This window comes from Scardinius erythrophthalmus (assembly GCF_964197995.2).
Source record: "Scardinius erythrophthalmus genome assembly, chromosome: 20".
NCBI lineage: Eukaryota > Metazoa > Chordata > Actinopteri > Cypriniformes > Leuciscidae > Scardinius > Scardinius erythrophthalmus.
Window position 1 is genome coordinate 30,201,742 of NC_138240.1, and position 20,004 is coordinate 30,221,745.

The following is a 20,004-nucleotide window of genomic DNA, read 5'->3' on the forward strand; positions in this document are numbered from 1 at the left end:
AACAAGAGGATCGTCCAGACCGGATTTCGTGCATGGATTTTGCAAGCACAGATTTCACAGGACTTTTCAGAGTGGTATTTATTTATTTTTTTTCTTATACATTTTAGATCTGAAGTTAAACACCATTTAATGATGCATGATACTTGTTGGAAAACTATGGTAATATAAACAGTAATCGATCACAAAATCATGACTAATTTTGCTAAGGGGCGGTGAACAGCCTTACAAAAAGCAAGAGCTTACAAAAGCTACAGTACAGTGTTTAATATAAATTTTAACCACTCTAAGTTCATCAGCCTTAGGAAGGTCAAATAAATGAGTTTCAAACAGTGTCTCTTTGACATAGCATCAGCTCAGCCAGGCGTATTTTTTGCATATTTTGTGGGCACTGATTATTTAAATGAGTCAAATTAAAAAAGCAAAATAGGACCCCTTTAAAAAGCTTTATATGCTTGCATTTCATAGTTTTTAATAAGATCCTAAACAATGCAAAGCACAAACACTTTGTCTTTATGCATTTCTACACTAAAATGCTCACACTTGCAAATAACTGAATGATAAATGTATCGATAGCAGGAAACAATGCCTTACATCATGTGACTTGGAAAACCACAACCATAATGGTTGCCAAAACACAAAGCAGTTTCCTGGGCAGTCAGCTGTCTTCTTTCTAAATGAAGCTGGTTTCACTTCATCACCTGTCACATTGCAACATAAATCCATGCAAGGTGTGGCATCCCAGAGCTAGCATTGCAGTTCAACATTTATTGTAAACACATTGGGCTACTGGGTAAACAGTACTGCCTTTTCTTTATTGTTCTATGTAAGTCTGACGGCTGGGCCTACAACTGTTGTGTTTTCCCCTGAACTCTCCATTTACTAGCGCAGATTTCTCCTATTATAAATGAAGGATAACTCATGGGAAAGAAAATTAACATTTACATTTCAATCAACCAATCCATCAACCAATCAATTTGAGGGATAGATTTACAGTTAAAGTCAAGTTTAGGCTTAAAACAAGAGTTAGGGGCTTCTACGCCATTCTTATTCGTCTGTCATTTCCCTCTGATTTTAGGGATAAGTTATGGGTAGGGTCAGCTTTATGGGTAGGGATTTAGGGGTTAGGACTATGTTTTTGGACAGGAATGTTGTTCCAGGATCAACAAAATACATTGTATCAAACCTGTATGACTTTCTTTCTTCCATGGAATGAAAAAGGAGTTTTCTAGCAAAATGTTGAAGCTGCTCTTTTCCAAATTAAAGTGACCACATATGCCCCTGATCCCTGTCCACTTTTATTATTTGAAAAGCAGCTAGGATTGTACATTTTAAGAAGATTGTGGAAACCATTGGCACCATTTGGCTTTTGAGAAACACAGCCCTGGTCAATAATGTAATGAGGGTAAATAATGTAAAAAATGTGTTACATTTTTATTTCTAAACTATAAAATACCCCCCCCCCCTTTTTATTTATATAGCACTTTATACAATACAGATTATTTAAAAGCAGCTTTACGGTGATAACAGGAAAATGATTCAATGATGCAAACAGTTCATTTTGGCTGTACAGCAGCTCTAAAAGAAAATAGTGTCATTGTTTAGTGGAGACCTATTCAGTGTTGATTCAGTTCCGTTGTAAAGATCATCCATTATTAAATTAGTTCATTTAATCTATAAACCAGTTCTGCAGATAAACAGTTATGTCATCTTCCAGGGCTACATTTCTAAAAAGTACTGTAAGCCTAAGTTGATCGTAGAGAGCATTGGTGGCAACGGTTCTACGATCGATTTAGGCATACAATGCTTTTGGGAAACGCAGCCCAACTCAGTTCAGTTCTCATCCAATAGTATCAGTGCAGTCAAATCAATAATATTGTTGAATATTAAATGAATTCTACTTCGCAACTACATGTCAACTAACACTTAGAGGGCCCTAGTTTAACGATCTGAAACGCAAGTATCGAGCGTGAAACGCAAGTAACTTTGTGGGTGGGTCTTGGGGTCTGTTGCTATTATACCGGTGGGATAAATGACTCTTGCGCCCGACGCAAATCTAAAATAGGGTGGTCTGAAGTAGCTTCATTATTCATAGGCGTGGTTTGGGCGTAACGAGAAATAAACCAATTAGAGCAACATCTCACATTCCCTTTAAGAGCAGGCGCGCTTGTTCCATGGCGGATTGCTATTATAACGGTGGATTTGCCAGGCGCACGCCAGGAGCGGTTCACAGCCGAGGAGACCGACGTTTTCGTCAGGGTCGTAAAAGACAGAGAAGTGACATTGTATGGGGATGGGAGAAACCCACCCAAATTAGCTTCGGTTTCAACAGGCGTATAAAAATTTGGGTAAATGTGTAAGCTAGATTTATGCCCATTTTTTCACATCTTCATGGACACAACAATGATTTCCCTCTGTGTTAATAGTTTTCCTTGTAATAATGTATGGTTTTCGAAAAATGAGAACTGCTGCGTCTGTGTGTAGATGAGATAAGGAAAGTGCATGCGCGTTGTGCACACGCTACATTGATTATTGCCAAGCACGTGCCCTTAAAATAGTATATGAATAACATGTGCAACGCGCCACTGACTTTAGACTAGGTTTTTCTTGGTCAGTGGCGGAATTGTTTTCTAAACCTGCAAAATAGCACCAGGGAACGTTTGCGCCGGAACACGCCTCCTCTTTGCGCTGAACCGCCCCCCGGGAGCGCAAGTTAATTTCCTAATTTACCAACGTGCGTCTGTGGAAGGAAAAGTCCACTGTGCACGGGTGCAAAATAGGAATGATACATGCGTCGGTGTACAAAGTTAATTGTGCTGGGTGCAAGATAGGGCGCAGAGTATTAATAGACAGTTAGGTTAGGGATATGGTTATAAAGGTTAGTAGAATAAGTTGACATGTACTTGCAAAGTTACTTATAGACCCTTTTTCAGTTGGTAAACATGGTGACTTTTTTTGTGGGTGGAGCTTAGGTGGAGACAGAACGATCCCTCTGGGCGCTTCATTAACGTTAGTGTGCAAGTTTTGTTAGCTTGTTTTTTAACAATGACTGGAGAAAATCCGATTGTATCTTAATGTGCAAGGTCACTCACTGTCCAGGACCACGATTGTTATTTGCAAAAGTCAATTTTAACGGACATCCCAGATTGGCTGACCCGTACACGCTCAGTCAATGGATAGACGATCTGACAGGATTAACGTCAACGCTCCGGTTGAGTGGCCTGACTTCTACACCGACCTGATAGAGAAACTGAGTGTAAAGAGAAACTGAGGATATATTAATCTTTAGAACTGTACTAAATGGTCACGTACAAGACTTGTGTGGTAGCCTACGATCCGCAGTTCTGCCTAGCCAGCGCCAAGGCCAGACAGAAGACGACAATGTAAAGAGTGACATTACGGTGCAATTTTAATGATGTGAATATTTTCTAGAAATAAAAATACCAGATACAGCATATTCATTTTTTAACTATGTATTTGATTTCACTTTCTTACCAGGTTCTTCAAAAAGTCTAGTCACAATCAATCAAAACAATGATTACAATCATAGATGATTCACAAATAATCACAATAATTTAGAAAACATTATGCGATAAAATTTCAAATTGGAGCCTGTACTCCGTCAAATCTGGCACCCAACAACACAACAAGATGACATTTAATAACAATAATAATAATTTAAGCTCCTTATTATGTAGCCGAATCTGTGCTGGTTTGTATTGGCCGCCTCCAGTTTTCCGTTTGTTTTGCCTCCAGCTAACGCTGTGACGTAATTGTGACGTCGGCGCAAAAGGGGTCTATAGTCAGTAGAATGTGTGTTGGGGGACTATCAAAATAAAGTGTTATTATTATTAAGCAGACAATCTGCTAATACTGACTAGTACTTGACACGAGGTTGCATAGTTACTTATAGTTAGTAAGATGTCTAAAGTGGACTATCTAAATAAAGTGTTACCCAAAAAGGTCCAATTTCTGTTTATTTTAATTAATCCTAAGGAAGTTTTGGAGAAACATCTGTCATATCTAAAGAAAGAATATTTTGCAAGATATCAGCATTTCATATAGCCCCTCTCTGCTATTGGATCTAATCTTCATTGAGCCAATTAGATGCCCAGTGGGGCATCTGGCCACTTGATTGAACCAGATGGTACTCCACATGTCCCTTTGGGGAATTACCCATTAACACGGACATGCATGGGACATGAAACGCACCATATGGTGGAGATAGTGATGATGATGAGGAGGGGAGGGGATAACTGGCACGTGCGTGGCACGCGTCCAAGAGGTGGGGGTGCATGGGCTGAAAGGTCAGGGCTTGTTTACTTGGCGTCAGTCGATAGGGGCGGGTGGTCTCTAGAGATTCTGAGTGTGAAGGACTGCCGCTCTTAGCTTAGCAGATGTCATGTCATTCCAGCAAACCACTCAATTAGATCTAATTGTGTATTCACCAGTGGTAATGCATACAGCGGGGTGCAGTGGGAGGTATGTGGGTCAGATTAAGTGGTTTTGGGAAATATATTTGTTATTTTATTCAGCCTATGATCATTTTAGTGTCCAAAATTTAATTTTTAAATTGAACTTTTAACCCTGTAAAGCCTGACATGTGAAATAATAGTTATCAAAATATTTAGACAAAATATTTTAACAAAAAGTTTAACAAAAAATCATGTTTTTTGTATCAAATTTGATACATTATTACTTTATGGCTCATATAGTATGATATACAGTAGGGCAATATGGAGCTCACGCTTAAAGAGGGGGAAAAAGTTTTTATTCAGAGGACCAAACTGAGCAAAAATATGCAGTTTGGTGCTATTTATATAGCCAAAAAGTAAGACGAAATTCAGAGATCTTAATAACAGTACAGCACACTACTATAATCTAGTAAACCTTAGTTGTTTCAGTCCAGCAAGTGTTCATATTGAGTTATTCTTATTTATTTTATACAAATCATTAAAGATTTCACTGCAAAAACATATGTGTATTACGACCTGAAGGGGACATTTTTAGAATTATACTAAAAATAACTTTTAGTGACTTTTTGTACTTAAAGTATCAATTACAGGCCTGAAGGCATGTACCTTGATCATGTTGATAATTTAGGCTTTATAAAGTTACATAATAAATATGATACATTAGGCTTTAGGGATAATAAATTAGATGACAGATGACCACTTCAAAACATGTTCTGGCTAGTTTCTGATACTTGTGTCACCTAAATACAAAAAGTAATGCACTTTTTGTAAAGTCCCCCTGTAGTCAATAATTGTATCCCCTAAAACTCATCTTTGATCACCAAAATTACATATTTAAATTTTTTTTCCTTGAAAAAAGAAAATTCATGCAGTGAAATAGTTTGAATGTAACTCTACACCCTTGCCCCATTTAGTATACACGGTTCTATGAATATGCAAATTAGCCCCGCCTCCACTCACTCACACCAGCTCAGAGATTCGCACGTTGGCGTGATTGGTCACAAGGTAGTTTGAGACGTCAGAAACACCAGTGATTTCAAATCGCATTTTTCAGACTGTTCACTGCAGTTTTAAAGAGAAAATACTCAGCAATGGTGTTGGCTTTGCATTTGCACACGATTTGTCTTAAAGCACATTAAAAATACTAACTTCATTAACGTGCAACCCGGAAGTATAAAAGGGTGCCTTGCAAACATGACAATCACCTTTCATCTGAAGGGACTGTTTGGCACGCAGGTCCAGAGGCATGGCGAAAAGATGTCTCGTTCCCTGTTCTCAGGAAACAGAGGTTACAGTCGTAACCTAGACGTTTCCTTTCGAAAGGGAACTCGCACTGCGTTGATGACGCTTTGGGGAACGATATACCAATGCCACAGTGCTAAGGGGACTGAATGCCCATTGGCAGTGACAACTGTCAGAACCAGCAAAATTTAAATGAAATGCCAGAACCACTCACCCTCAGGTCACAGTGGGCCCAAGCTATACGCTTCACAGGAAAACCTCCATAAACTTTGTTTAATGAAAGGCCTACCTGGGCCTGCTCAAGGGCCTAGGACCACAGCTTCAAATTAGAAGGGGTCCCTTCTAGGGAATATGGCTAGGGAACCCGAAGGAGCCCCAGCCAATCACTATTCAGGGTAAAATACTCACCCGAAATTCCACCAGGAAGACCTGACCTGGAGTCACTTACATTGGACACAGATCTACCCAGCGCTTGTGTTTCAAAGCAATGAGGAGGCCTGAAAAGGCCTAAGAACTGATCTAACTGGGAGGCCTCACGAGAGACCTGACTCAGGAGGCCGAGTACTCATAGTGACTCTCAGTGAGGGGAGCACATGGCCTGCCTGGTAGTCAAACCAGGCTGTAGGCTAAAAAAGAAATTCTGAGAGGGAACCAGTAGCAGAAAGTGAACACTTTAATCGTGCTAGGGTGCAAGCTCGCCTTCAGAAGCTGCCTGCTAAGGTAAGCTGGACTGATAGCAAGCGACCACTAACTGCCAGAACCCAGTATCGCTGGGAAACCACTTACAGGTAGGCCTGGTGAGGCCTACTACCTAATAGCCAGTCAGGCTAGCTGTCCAGTTGCCCATATGTGGGAACTCGCCTTCAGGGAGGTCTGGAGAGGCCTACTACCTGATAGCAAGCTAGAAAACTGGTTTCTATGATTCCGAGTGTCAGTCCCAGAGTGGCCTGCTAAGGTAAGAAACTTGTAAGAAAGGTAGGTAAGGAACTGACTGCCATGGCACAGTAAGGTTGGGGACTGCTTCATGGTGGCCTAAACGGCCAACTATACAGTGGCAAATCTTATTTGGCTGATCATGATCGGGGCTCGCTACAATCTACATTGGAACAATCTACATTGTTAAAAGCGCTATATGAATGAAGATGACTTGACTTGACTTGACTCGCCTCCAGAGAGGCCCACTGAAGCCAATTGTCTGATTGGTCAGGGAATTTAACAGCCAAGCACCCTATCTGCTGGCTGTGTACCCTGTCATTTGAAAACTCATGAGACAGCACTGAGGCACACCAGTGCTGTCAGCCAACTACCCATACTGCTGGGGACTCGCTTCCAGGGAGGCCTGGTAGGGCCTTCAAGCTGATGACAAGTCTATTCTGCTACGAACACAACACCGTTGGGAACCATACTACACCAACTCAAATATTGGGGCCACCCACAGGAGGCCTCTTGAGGCTGGCTACCTGGTTGCAGCTATGTCCCACAACGTTGGGACTCTCTTCAGAGGAGGCCTGTTAAGGCCTACTACCAGTCAGTGAGTCTACTGCCCAAACTACTAAGGCCAACCACCTGAGGCAAGCTGGCCTGAAGAGTCCTTTTTTGGGGGCTCCCAGTCAAGGAGGCCTGCTGAGGCCTACTACTTGACAGCGTGCAGCCTTCGTTGGCAGATAAGCGCCTACAGTATCCTGGTACCTAACCACATTGCCCATGGCAGTGTACTCAGAAAAAACGCAACACCCTTTAAGCAAGGGGAGTACAACATAAGCCACCCTGCCTCAATGGAGGCCCCAGATTGAGGGGCCTATCATCTATACTCATGGACATCAGCTCATGGCAATGCTTTGGCTTCAAGGGAAACCAAAATGAAGTGTAGGTTAGAACTTTCCGCTCGACCCGTGCCATAGTGGTGTGAGGTTGAATGATACAGAGCTGAGTGTGGAGTTCTCAGAACTACCCTGTATCAACAGGGGAGTACCAACCACCTGCCCCTGAGAATTTAACAGGGTGCGGGTCTGCCAGTGGCTCTAGAGGTAACAGAAATTTTTCTATGCCCAGCCTAGGGGAGTGGGGCTTCGCAGAGCAAAAGACGACCTAACCCTGCCCAAAAAGACCCATTGTACTGGGGAGGCCTTATTGGAAAGCCTAACCCTAGGTCTTTATCAGTCATGCCTCTACACCAACCTGCATTACTCTTCTCACCCCCGAATGCAGAGAAGGGGGTAGGCCTTGGCCGAACGACTCCCATTGAGAGGAGGCTGTCATCTAGGGATGCTAACACAGCCTAAATTCACATAGTGAAAGGCCAGAGGCAGAAATGCTTCAGCAGACCGCCTCCACTATCCCTAGTATAGCCTAGGCCAGCTATTGAGGCAGCCCTGGTGAGGGCCAGCCTATAAGCATAGATATACCTGAGGCTCGGAGGAGCAACAGCCTCAAGGGAAAGATTTCTCCTATGAGAGGCTGCAAAAACCACTAAGCCTGTATGAAAAATCCAAACAGAGCTCAAGGGAGCGATGTACTCAGGAAAATGTCTGACGGCCCCGTGGGCCGGACATAAGATCGATCTGAAGCTCCAGCGTCAGTCTCTAGAAGGAAATCTATATACTCTCTAATATTTTTTTTTTATAATTATTTAAGAGAGGAGACAAACTACTCTTCCCTGTGATGGCTAATAGCCTGAGGGCTTAAACAGATGTATTTAGACAATAAACCAAGCGGCAGCATTCAACGTTTCCATTCTTTTTTTAAATGATGTTCTGCCAATTAGTGCTCCGCTAACATTCCAGTAGAAATGAGCCGTGGCCTCAAAATGCTCTCATAATGAGAGGGAGCCTAGCTGTTAACATAGTTTACATCTAGAATGAGCTCACCTGTGGCGTGCGAAGTGCAGACTCACCCACAGTTCTCTCTGAACCTGGGGTCTACCACCATTACATGCCTGAAAGAGGCACTCTCACTAACCAAGCCAAGGTGGGCAATCAGAATATCGTATTTCACTCATCATGGGCCCAGCCTCAGGCCTGAAGTAAGAAGCGCCTGGGGAGTCGTGGAAGAGAGGAAAGGGCTAAGAAATAATTACGCCCTCAGGGGAGGTGATCCATCACGACACTGTGTGCAATTGTGCTGGATCACCTCCGTCAGATACTTCTTCTTGCGGGAGTCCTTCTGCGACCTACTCCTCCATGGAGGGGGCGCACGAGAGGTGACGCTGGCTCTCTGTTCCTTTTTACAGTCCTCGGACCGTTATGGGTCCGGTCCTCCCGCTTGTCTGGGCACGGAAGCGGATCTCAGCGGTATGCAGGTCCTAAATGCAGCTGAGCGCGCCTTCGTCTCTCTGAACCTTCCAACCACCGCCTCCACGGAGGTGCCGAAAAGTTCGGAGGGCGAAACTGGCGAATCGAGGAGAAAGCCCTTATCTTTCTCCCCGATATCGGCCTAGTTCAACCACAGATGTCTCTCTATTGCCATCATCGCCGCCATCAACCGGCCGATCGCGGCAGCAGTTTGCTTATTGGCCCCGAGAGCAAGATCTGTGGTGCGGCGCAGCTCAGCAACTGCCTCAGGGGACATCCCTGCCCCCTGGTCGAGATGCCCCAGCAGATCGTGTGCAGGGCAGCACCAGCCTGACCCGCTGCTGTGTATGCTCTGCCATTCAAACACGATGTTGCTTTCAAAGGTTTGGATGGCAGGGTTGGAGCTCTCAGTGTCGATCCCCGCCCAGACGCGAGATAGTTTGCTAACGTCTCGTCGATGGGCGGCATTGACACATACCCATGCTCTCCTATGCCCTCAACATCAGCGAAACAAGCCCGCTGATGTCGGTGGATACGGGCCGAAAATGGGTTCTTCCATGCCCTCTCGATCTCCGTATGGAGATCAGGAAGGAATGGAAGGCTCACCTGAGCTAGTGGTTTATGGCCGGGGAGAAACCGATCGTCAAGCCTACCGCGAGCGATCTCTCCCCTAACGCACTGCCAAGGCAACCTCAGCCTGCCTGCAGCACGATCCATTACATCCACCAGCTCAGAATACATTGATCTGATTATCACCACCCTCATCATCCATCTCCTGCTTATCCTGAAGAGCACTCACTGCTGGGCTAGGTGGAGGAGAGAAATGCGGCTCACCCTCGTCAGCCACTGAGTCGTCTGAGAGGATTATTCCCCTCTCAAGGCGATCGGCGAGCTCCATCTGGGAACCCCATGATGCTCGTCGCCGCTCTGCCTCAGCACGAGTGGGACCCGAACCACGAGGTCCAGACGCTGAACCATCTTCACATTTGAGAAGAGGGCCAGACGAGAGCAGAGCGTTCTCAAAGGAAAACGCTCACAGTTTGCACAGGCAGCTCCCTCGAGAACTTCACCCAAACAAAAAACGTGTTCTTAATTCTGAGCATATTCATTTTTGTGTATGCTAGTCCACTGGTGTACATAGGAATTTACTTAAAATCAACTTTACTCTTTCTTCGCCATTGACGGAATATTCTGGCTGTCCATGTTTTCACTGTTATACAGTAGGGGGGCGCTATTACGCATCTTCGGCCCTGTCCCAAATGGCACCCTAAGCACTCACGGTCTTCCTACAAGTCCGCACTTTTGTGACGTAACGCCGATCTGACTGTCGGCTCGCATAAGTGTGCATCGCTCATATTGACTGCAAAGGGGGAGCTCACGGGTACACTTCTGAAACCTAAAATGACAAATGAGACACCCTACGGTCTCATGGACTTAACGGACACACGCACACGGCAACCGTTGTAAGTCCACAAGACTGAAAGTGCATATGAAGAAGTCTGCCATTTGGGACAGGGCCTTCTAGTACAGAATCTCCAGATCAAAACACATGCGAAGAAGTAGAAACTAGTAGAAGATAGCTTACACAAATGTAAAACAACGCGATCATCAAACATTAAACAGCATATAAATCAAAACTGCCTAATGTTACCGAATGAAATGTTGAACCCATGAAGAGGAAATGACTGTGAAGCTTTGGGGGATCATTCTGAATCCAATCCGGTCTTTGACAAGAATATGCGATTTTCTCATCTTTTTGTTTAAAATGTTGCTTTTTTCAAGTAGTGATAAAGAGTTACAGTACAATTATATTTCAAGTATAAAAAATTAATACCTAAATTGGAACACACTAGTATACTTTATGTATAAAAATAATGAATAAATAGTAAACTATAAGTATGTTATGTTCACTTAAAGAAAACTTACAAGTATACTTGCAGTATAAAACTACAAAGTGTACTTTCATAAACTAAAAAAATTACTACACTCATTAAAATAGTAAACTACTTGTATATTTATAAGTTCACTTATAGTACAGAGACAGTACAAACGAGAAATGTAGTTGTGAACTAGATGTGCACTTAAAGCTTACTACTGTTACATTTATAGTACACTACAAACGTATACTTTTATGTACTAAAAGTGAGCCAATTTAGTCCCAAGCAGTATTGAAATAGTACTACTTGAACATTACTTAAGTATACTTTATAAAATGAACTCGAAGCATACTTCTTTTTCATAAGGGTTGTTGCAAATTGTTCACAATTTTCAGGGAAACAGTTTTACAATTACCTTACTCAATTACAGTGGTCTCTGTATATTAATGGTATGGGTTACCCAAAAATTAAAACTTTCTAATCATTTACTCAAACTCATGTCATCCCTGATGTATATGACTTTCTTTCTTCAGTTGAACACAAATGAAGGTTTTTAGATAAGATATGTGGAGTCCATGTGAATGATCCATGCTCACCTGTTCTCTCTACAGGGTTCAGCACTGTTGGAGGACTCTGCAGACAAAGCCCCTGCTCCTGAGAACGGGACAGGAACCGCAGAGGATCTACCCCTTCCTCCTCCACCACCTCCCCCACCCACCAGCACCTTCATCCCTCCTCCACCTCCTCCTCCACCTCTTCCATCGGATCTGCCCCCTCCTCCCCCATCCACCAGCACACCAGCCCCTTCCCAGCGTCGCATGTCTTCCTCCTCCAGCAGTGAGTACTAGCACATCTCATCCAGAACTTAAAGGAGAACTCGGCAACTCTAGCGAACTCTAGTCACTTCTTCGCTGATTTTCCCTTTTGTTGTCGCATGTTTTCCCCACGAGCTCCCCCTACAGCTGTGGGGGGGCGTATATGTCACAACACGGTCGTAAAAAACTCACTTGCGGCGGCCTCCTCCCCCTCTCTACCGCTGCTCATGTGCGTTTGTTTTGATCGGAGCAAGCCAACTGAATCGTGTGGAGCTTTGTCTACCGAGGTGGGTAATCTGGTAATACATCATACATGCGTGTGTGTTTATGTCGAATTGCCGTAAAGCGATTCGTGTTTCGCGCTCGTTCTCGTTCTCGTTCTCGTTCTCGCTTCTCACGAGACTTCCAATTTCTATTTTGCCGGGACGGTAGTCCCCAAGTTGCAAGGTTGGTTTTCCGCCTGGGAACGCTGGGGGGAGCGGGGAAAGTCACCAATATCACCAAAACAGGTTGTTTAACCATCCAAATGATTTCTAGACAGTTTTATTAAGTTAAAAAAGTTACCAAGTTCTCCTTTAACAATCTTTTATCTCTCTTGGAAATTAATGATGATATAAAGTGTTTAAAGGGGTCATGCATTAACAGCATTCATTTTCATTGTATATTTCATACCAAGTAACAATATACTGTCAATGTGAAAGCACAACACAAGCCAGCTTTTGCGGTTATACTCTGTTTTTGGTGCCTTTCAATTAAACAGTCCTTACAGGGATAGTTCACCCAAAAATAAAAATAGTGTCATTGTTTACTCACTCTCAAATTGTTCCAAACCTGTATATATGTCTTTGTTCTGATGTACACAAAGGAAGATATTTGAAAGAATGTTTGTAACCAAGCAGATGTCAGGCCCCATTGACTACCATAGTATTTTTTTTCCTATGGTAGTCATGGTAGTTCCTATGGGGCCTCCTATGGTAGTTCCTATGGGGCCCGAGATCTGTTTGGTTACCAACATCCTTTAAAATATCTTCCTTTGTGTTCAGCAGAACAAAGACATTTATACAGGTTTGGAGCAACTTGAGGGTGAGTAAATGATGACAGAATTTTCATTTTTAGTTGAACTATCCCTTTAAGGCTGTAACACCAAGCCGATGGTCAGCCATTGGCCAAAGTCGAGCCTTTGTTGAGCGGCTGTCAGTCTAGTTTTTTGCGGCCTGTCTGCAACTTTTTGGCCGGTTGGTTATTTTGAATTGGCATCAGACAGTTGGTGCAAGGGACAACTCTGATTGGCTGTTCAACTTATTGAACGAGTGTACGAGAGCAAGAAAGCAATAAAAATGTGATGCTAGGAGTGTACAGACAGACAGCTCTTTTAATTTTACATCTTCACTTATCTGAGCATTTCAATGTAAATATTTTCACTACAGCATGGACGTCTGGAATGAAGAAAGTAAAAACCAACTGATCAACATATTCAAAATGTTAAGCAAGTTCTCATTCTTTATGGTTTGTATACCCGCAGACGAAGGTAGACTATACCATATATGTACTATACTCTATACTATTCTATATAGACAGTTATTTCCTCTCACGCAGGCACAGAACATACGTACTAGTAGTCTTTGCAATGTATTCAATCTCAACATTTTAACATCACTGGTTCTTTGATGTCTGTTTGGTGTGTCACAGGCTTTATAATTGACCAGGCTGTTTTTGTTATGGTAACTTTAAAGGGCGTTCATACTAACAGCAATGTGCAATGACAAAGTGATTTAGTTATTTTCAGTTAGCGAATTGAGGCAACATGAGTGACAGCAACCATTGACAATGCAACAAAGTTGACCACGGCTCAGATTTACGCAAATGAAGTTGCATAATGAGCAGCAATGCAATGTGGTGACTACTAATGGGGGTGTGTAGACAGTGATTTGTAGCCTGATACAGTGATGGAGAAGGAACACATTTTAGCCTTACAGCAGTGAGATTTGTCTATCTACTTTATGAATTTAACCATTGACAATGCAAGCACCCCTTAAGACTTGTACGTGAAGGCCTTTAGTTATATTTAGCTGACCTCTTTGCCTTTGAAATAAGTAACAATGCTTACTTAGGGGTTATGTATTCGACATAACCCCTATCTTCTCCTATCCCTAGAGGGCAGATTATTAGTGCCAGAAAGTGATGACAAATACAGCCATGCTATGTCACAGCTTTGACAGATTGTACAAAATAAGTTAATACGTTGATACTTTTGTTTAGGCTTTTTTATAATAGCCAGTAGATTTGTCAAATACTTATTTGTGCACTTTTGAGGAAGAAAATGTCTATAAGAAGCTGAAGACTCAGGAACAAGACTCCCAGGATGGCCTTATCAAGTACATTTATTGTGCCAAAATCCAGGATCAACTTTTATTCTTAAAGAAATATTTCTGGCTAAAAACAAGTAAAGGGCTATTGATGGCATCTTTTGCAGGATGTGGATTACCACAGAAAAGTGTTTTGTATAGTGTTATATACAACTCCCCTAATATAAATGACTAAAGTTTTGCCTGTGTGATGATGTTGCAGGTTGATCCGAATAAACACATTTATAAAAAAAAAATTAAGTTAGGTGAACTTCTGCTTATATCCTGATAAACCGGAAGCAGTGAACACTGCATAAGGATCCTGTCGATCAGAACACAGCTAGACTATCTAAAAGCCTTTGTCAAATAGTTGGTGATTTGAGAAATATCCTGTGAAATAGTATACAGTAGATAAAGGCTAAAAGTCCAGATGCTGAGAAACCAACTAATTGCAGCAGGGCAAATAGCTACAGTACATTGAATTTGAGTACTTTTGACAAAGTAATTCATCCAAACTCTTTAGACTATTGGAAAAACACCAGGGGTCTAAAAATGTTGCATAGGCACCATCCTACATTTGATATTACAATCATTTCTCAAATGAGCAAATGTGTGATTCAGAGAACGAATGTACGCACAAAAAATGTACGTACGTTTCTCTTCCAGATGTAAAATATATATAAATATTGCACAGTTTAATGGTTTCTCCAGTCAACGTCCAAATCCTTTAATTGAGAATGGCGAGTGGCAAGAATTGCTTAGATTCCCAAATAACTGCAGTACTCCGACTCTGTGCCGCAAGGAAAAGTGCGTACATCTGTTTAGAACCTGACATGGCGATAAGCACTTTTTCACGTCAAAGACCGTTTTTAAAAAATTTGAATGTTGACATGGATTTTGGCAAACGCACACTCTAAGATCAAATCTGTGCATACACACGTTTTATAAATGAGGCCCCATTTGAGTGGAAGCCAGGCATCTGTTGCATTTGTCATCAATGTTAGGGTATATTTTAGAGAGCCAGACCTTGGAAACATTATGTCTATGAAATATTGTAAATAGTATGGATTCTCCAATTTTTTCTTTATTACGCAAAAGCCACTCTCAAGCTCTTTCAAGTTTCAGTTGTAATATAACCATCTAAAGCCAAACAATAAAATAATTGTATGTGGTAATCAACAGTATGTCACAGATCCTGTTGACAGATTGTTAATTATTTTTAACAGAGAATATTCCTTTAAAATGTTTAATATGAAATCTAACATGACTGGTGTGAGCTCATAGGTGTCAATTTACGTATTTGTGTTTGCTTGGATCTTCAGCCATGGGTGAATGTGCAACCAATCTAACATCCAATTTAAAATATTCATGCTGTTTAGTCTGCTATCCTAAACTGTTTATTTAAACCAGATGTTGTGGATATCAGTAGACATGTCCATGTTCAGCCCAACTCTCGATATCACCAAGTGCTCTCCAAGAGCACAAGATGGAAGACTTAGAAACGGCCACAAGGTAAATCTTACAAAGTTCTAGCCTGTTAACATGAGATCTGGCGGCCTGCTCATTCCAAAGTCTATTTACGAATTAATGTGCATGGGCTATTGTTACTTTGAAATCGGGTTTAGTGTTCTACCATTTACTTAATTGTTCTTCCTCCAAGGGATACTTGACATGTCTTCAGGACAGGACAATATCCATGATGTGTTGTACAATTCAGTGTTATGTCAGGGAAATGTAACACTTTATACAGTCACTAGCCATTGATTTACACCGTCCATTTGCATCTATGGTGGCCTGTGAAAGAGAAAACAAAAGCAGTGAATACACAGACAGAAAGCCCACACCTGGACACCTGATTTCCTTATTCTGTTGCAAAGAATTGGTGTTTTAAGGTACTCAAGCATGAAATAATGAATCTCTAATTCTTCCATCATAGTTATTGATTATACATTTGAACAAACGCATAACCATGTATACTAAAGGATTAGTTCACTTTCAAAAAAAATGTTGCTGATAATTTACTCACCCCGATGTCATCTAAGATATCCATGTCTTTCTTTCTTCAGTCGAAAATAAATTAAGGTTTTTGAGGAAAACATTGCAGGATTATTCTACACAGAATGGACTCCAATTGCAACCAACTATACCAATGTTCAAAGAAGGTTCAAATGTCCGTTTCAATGCAGCTTCAAAGTCTCTACACGATCCCAGTCGAGAAATAAGGAACTTATCTAGCGAAAAGATCTGTCATTTTCTAAAAAAAAAAAAAAAAAAAATCAATCAATATATATATATATATATATATATATATATATATATATATATATATATATATATATATATATATATACAGTACAGGCCAAAAGTTTGGAAACATTACTATTTTTAATGTTTTTGAAAGAAGTTTCTTCTGCTCATCAAGCCTGCATTTGTTTGATCAAAAATATAGAAAAAAAATGTAATATTGTGATATATTATTACAATTTAAAATAATTCAATTTATTATACTTTATATTATCACATGATCCTTTAGAAATCATTCTAATATTCTGATTTATTATGAGTGTTGGAAACAGTTCTGCTGCCTAATATATTTGATTATAAATATGAATAAAAGGTTAAAAAGAATTGCATTTATTCAAAATAAAAAAAATATTTTCTAATAATATAAATCTTCTTTACTATCACTTTTGATCCATTTAACACATCCTTGCTGAATAAAAGTATTGACTTATTTCAAAAAAAGAAAAAAAAAATTACTGACCAGTAGTGTATATTGTTGTTACAAAAGATTTATATTTTTAAAACATTTGCTTCTTTTTTTTTTTTTTTTTCATCAAAGTATCCTTAAAAAGTATGACAGGTTATGAAAAAATATTAAGCAGCAGAACTGTTTCCAACTTTGATAATGAATCATCATATTAGAATGATTTCTAAAGAATCATGTGATAGACTGGAGTAATGATCCTGAAAATTCAGCTTTGCTTCACAGAAATAAATGATAATTTAAAGTATAATAAATTGAAAACCAATAATTTTAAATTGTAATAATATATCACAATATTACATTTTTTTTCTGTATTTTTGATCAAATAAATGCAGGCTTGATGAGCAGAAGAAACTTATTACAAAAATATTAAAAATAGTAATGTTTCCAAACTTTTGGCCTGTACTGTGTATATATATATATACTTTTTAACCACAAATGCTCGTCATGTACCATCTCTGAGATGGAAACCATCACGTTGGAAAGGTCACGCTTCATGTCATCTATCTAAGTTATTTGTCTGTGTACTCAGGTTAAAAGGTAGGGACGGGCGAAAAATGTCATCTCATTTTCTCCTCCAACTTCAAAATCGTCCGACATCTTTTTTTCATTTTTTTTTCATGACCTTTCCAACGTGATGACGTAATACATCATGTAATGCATCTCAGAGATGGTACAATCATGGCATTTCTGGTTAAAAAGTATATATATATATATATATATATATATATATATATATATATATATATATATATATATATATATATATATATATATATTATTTATTTATTTATTTATTTATTTATTTTTTAGAAAATGACAGATCGTTTCATTAGATAAGACCCTCTTTTCTCGACTGGGATCGTGTAAAGACTTTGAAGCTGCATTGAGACGGACATTTGAACCTTCTTTGAACATTAGTTGGTTGCCATTGAAGTCCATTTTGTGTAGAATAATCCTGGAATGTTTTCCTCAAAAACCTTAATTTTCTTTTCGACTGAAGAAAGAAAGATATGGATATCTTGGATGACATTGGGGTGAGTAAATTATCAGCAAAAACTTTTTTGAAAGTGAACTAATCCTTTAAATGTTAAGTGTGTGACTTGTCCTGCACAGTTTTGAATTTGTATGACTCGATTAGGAAAGGTGCAATTTTCACCTGTCAGATAATAAAATGGGTAAAAATGGCTTGGACAAGTTAGCAAACATCCTGCTTACTTGCTACTGTAGCAACCACCCTGGGCACCATTGCAACCTCCTTTAGCAATTCCATGGTAGCATTCAGATGACCATAGAAACCCCCTAGCAATGCTTTAGCAACCACACAAAACACCCGAGCAGCCACCAGAGTACCCTAGCAACCTACTGCGCATTCTAAAAGACCTCAGAACACCTTTGCAACCTCATAGCAAATACCTAGCAACCAAACCATCTGCCTGAGGGCAAGTTTTGCAAGCACTTTAGACAAAGATCCAGTGTTTTATTGCCCTGTTCCATTTTACTGGTTTAGGAATTTAATAAATGTTTTCAATCAAATATTTTCAGAGCATTTATAGATCATAATGAACACAATTAATTGATTTTTTTTTTTTTTGCCAATTGAATTGATTTAAAAATTAAAAAGGCACTTGTTGTATTTAGTGAAGAGCCAAACAAGTTAATTAAAACAATATTGTGTTTCATTGTGTTTCGTTTTTTGTTTGTTTGTTTGTTTCATCTCCTCCATGTCCTTACTGTATTTGTCATCCCATCATCCTCTGTGTCTGCCTTCACCACACCTGTCTTACTGAACACCTGTCTGCTGGGATCTGTCTCTCTTTCTCTCTGGCTGTCTGCTTTGCATGGACACTTACTTTGCTGTGCCTTCTGGCTTTCCATATTATTCTCTTCTTATGACGCAATCACTCTACAGAAGTAGATCTTTCTTCTACGCATCTGTCTTCCTCTGTCAACCCTGCTCCAGAAACACTCCGTCAGAGGAAGAGTAAGTATTTTCCCCCAAACCTCATTATGTGTGTGTGTGTGTGTGTGTGTGTGTGTGTGTGCGCGTGTGTGTTTTGACATTTATATGTTTCATTCTTTACATTAATTATTCTAATTTCCCTTCATTGAGAGCATTAAGTGTGTTGTTTGTTTGGCTACTGGACCACAAGCTGAAGTAATCATTTTCATTTTCAATTATCAATCATTTTCAATATTACCATGAATATTCTAGTCACTTCAGATAGCCAAAGAAACCACAGCACCCAGAGTGAGTTTTTCTGTGATTCCAGTTTCGATCAGCCCACAGGTTTCCCAGATGCTGTGGGGATTCTGGCACGTCAGCTGTGATTATTAATACAGCTTAGCTATATTGAATGATGAAATTGTGCTGAGGGTGAGGTTGTTTTGTGGCTCAAAACACACTTTTTTTTTAAAAAAAGTCAACATGAAATGGCATTCACAACCCATTTTACTGATGTATATCTGAGTGAAACAGGATAGTCAATGATAAATTGTTATAAAAAGTGGGCGTGTCATACCAGAATGGAGGCAGGTGGTTGGTTGACACCAAGAGGTCTTGAAGACATCATCAGCAGAAGTTAAGTTGTTTCAGACACAGAGCAAGTTGTTATATTTTGATGAAAGATTATGAAATGCACCGATGAATTATCTACAATAAAACCATTGGAACTTTTGTTTTCATGTTGACTTATCCTCTTAAAAATCGTTTACAATTTTGCTAAATGTATTGAATTTACAAGCAATTCATCTATTAAAGTGCTGTCATTTGACACTGGTCTGCAGAGTCATACTGTAGTGAATGAGTACGAAGGTGTGTAAACAGTGGGCGGCCTTATTGACTCTGCCCTCCCGTCAATGCAACACCTTCAACCTACGTCACATCATTCCTCACTATGCACAGCTATTGTTAACATCTTGATCCTCTTTTTTCTGCTCGTATTCAGGCTCAAGTTCTTCTGTTTGCCTTTGTTTAAGTTATTAACGTGATATTTAGTTACAGTTCATAAATGAAGATTTGTCAAGTAAAGGTTGAAGGTAACGTATAGTGTGTTTTTACTGAGATATATGATGATTTATTTAATAGCTAATGCTGGGCAAAATAGCTGAAACATAAATTATATTTTGATGAATTTCTTTCTTTTTTTTATTTACTCTGAAATGACTAAAAGGGTAATGTTTTGTTCAATCAGAG

The 20,004-nt window shown here is 40.1% G+C and overlaps 1 protein-coding gene across 1 annotated transcript in view; it reads left to right on the forward strand.

Moving 5' to 3' along the window:
• The window catches only part of espn (espin), a gene marked incomplete at both ends in the record, with an annotated part of 86,601 nt that overhangs the window by 46,135 nt on the left and 20,462 nt on the right, over nucleotides 1–20,004 (forward strand). Inside the window, 2 exons of the mRNA XM_081349853.1 lie at nucleotides 11,493–11,718; nucleotides 18,721–18,792. Coding sequence (XP_081205979.1) covers nucleotides 11,493–11,718; nucleotides 18,721–18,792 — 298 coding nt within the window. The remainder of the gene's footprint in view (nucleotides 1–11,492; nucleotides 11,719–18,720; nucleotides 18,793–20,004) is intronic.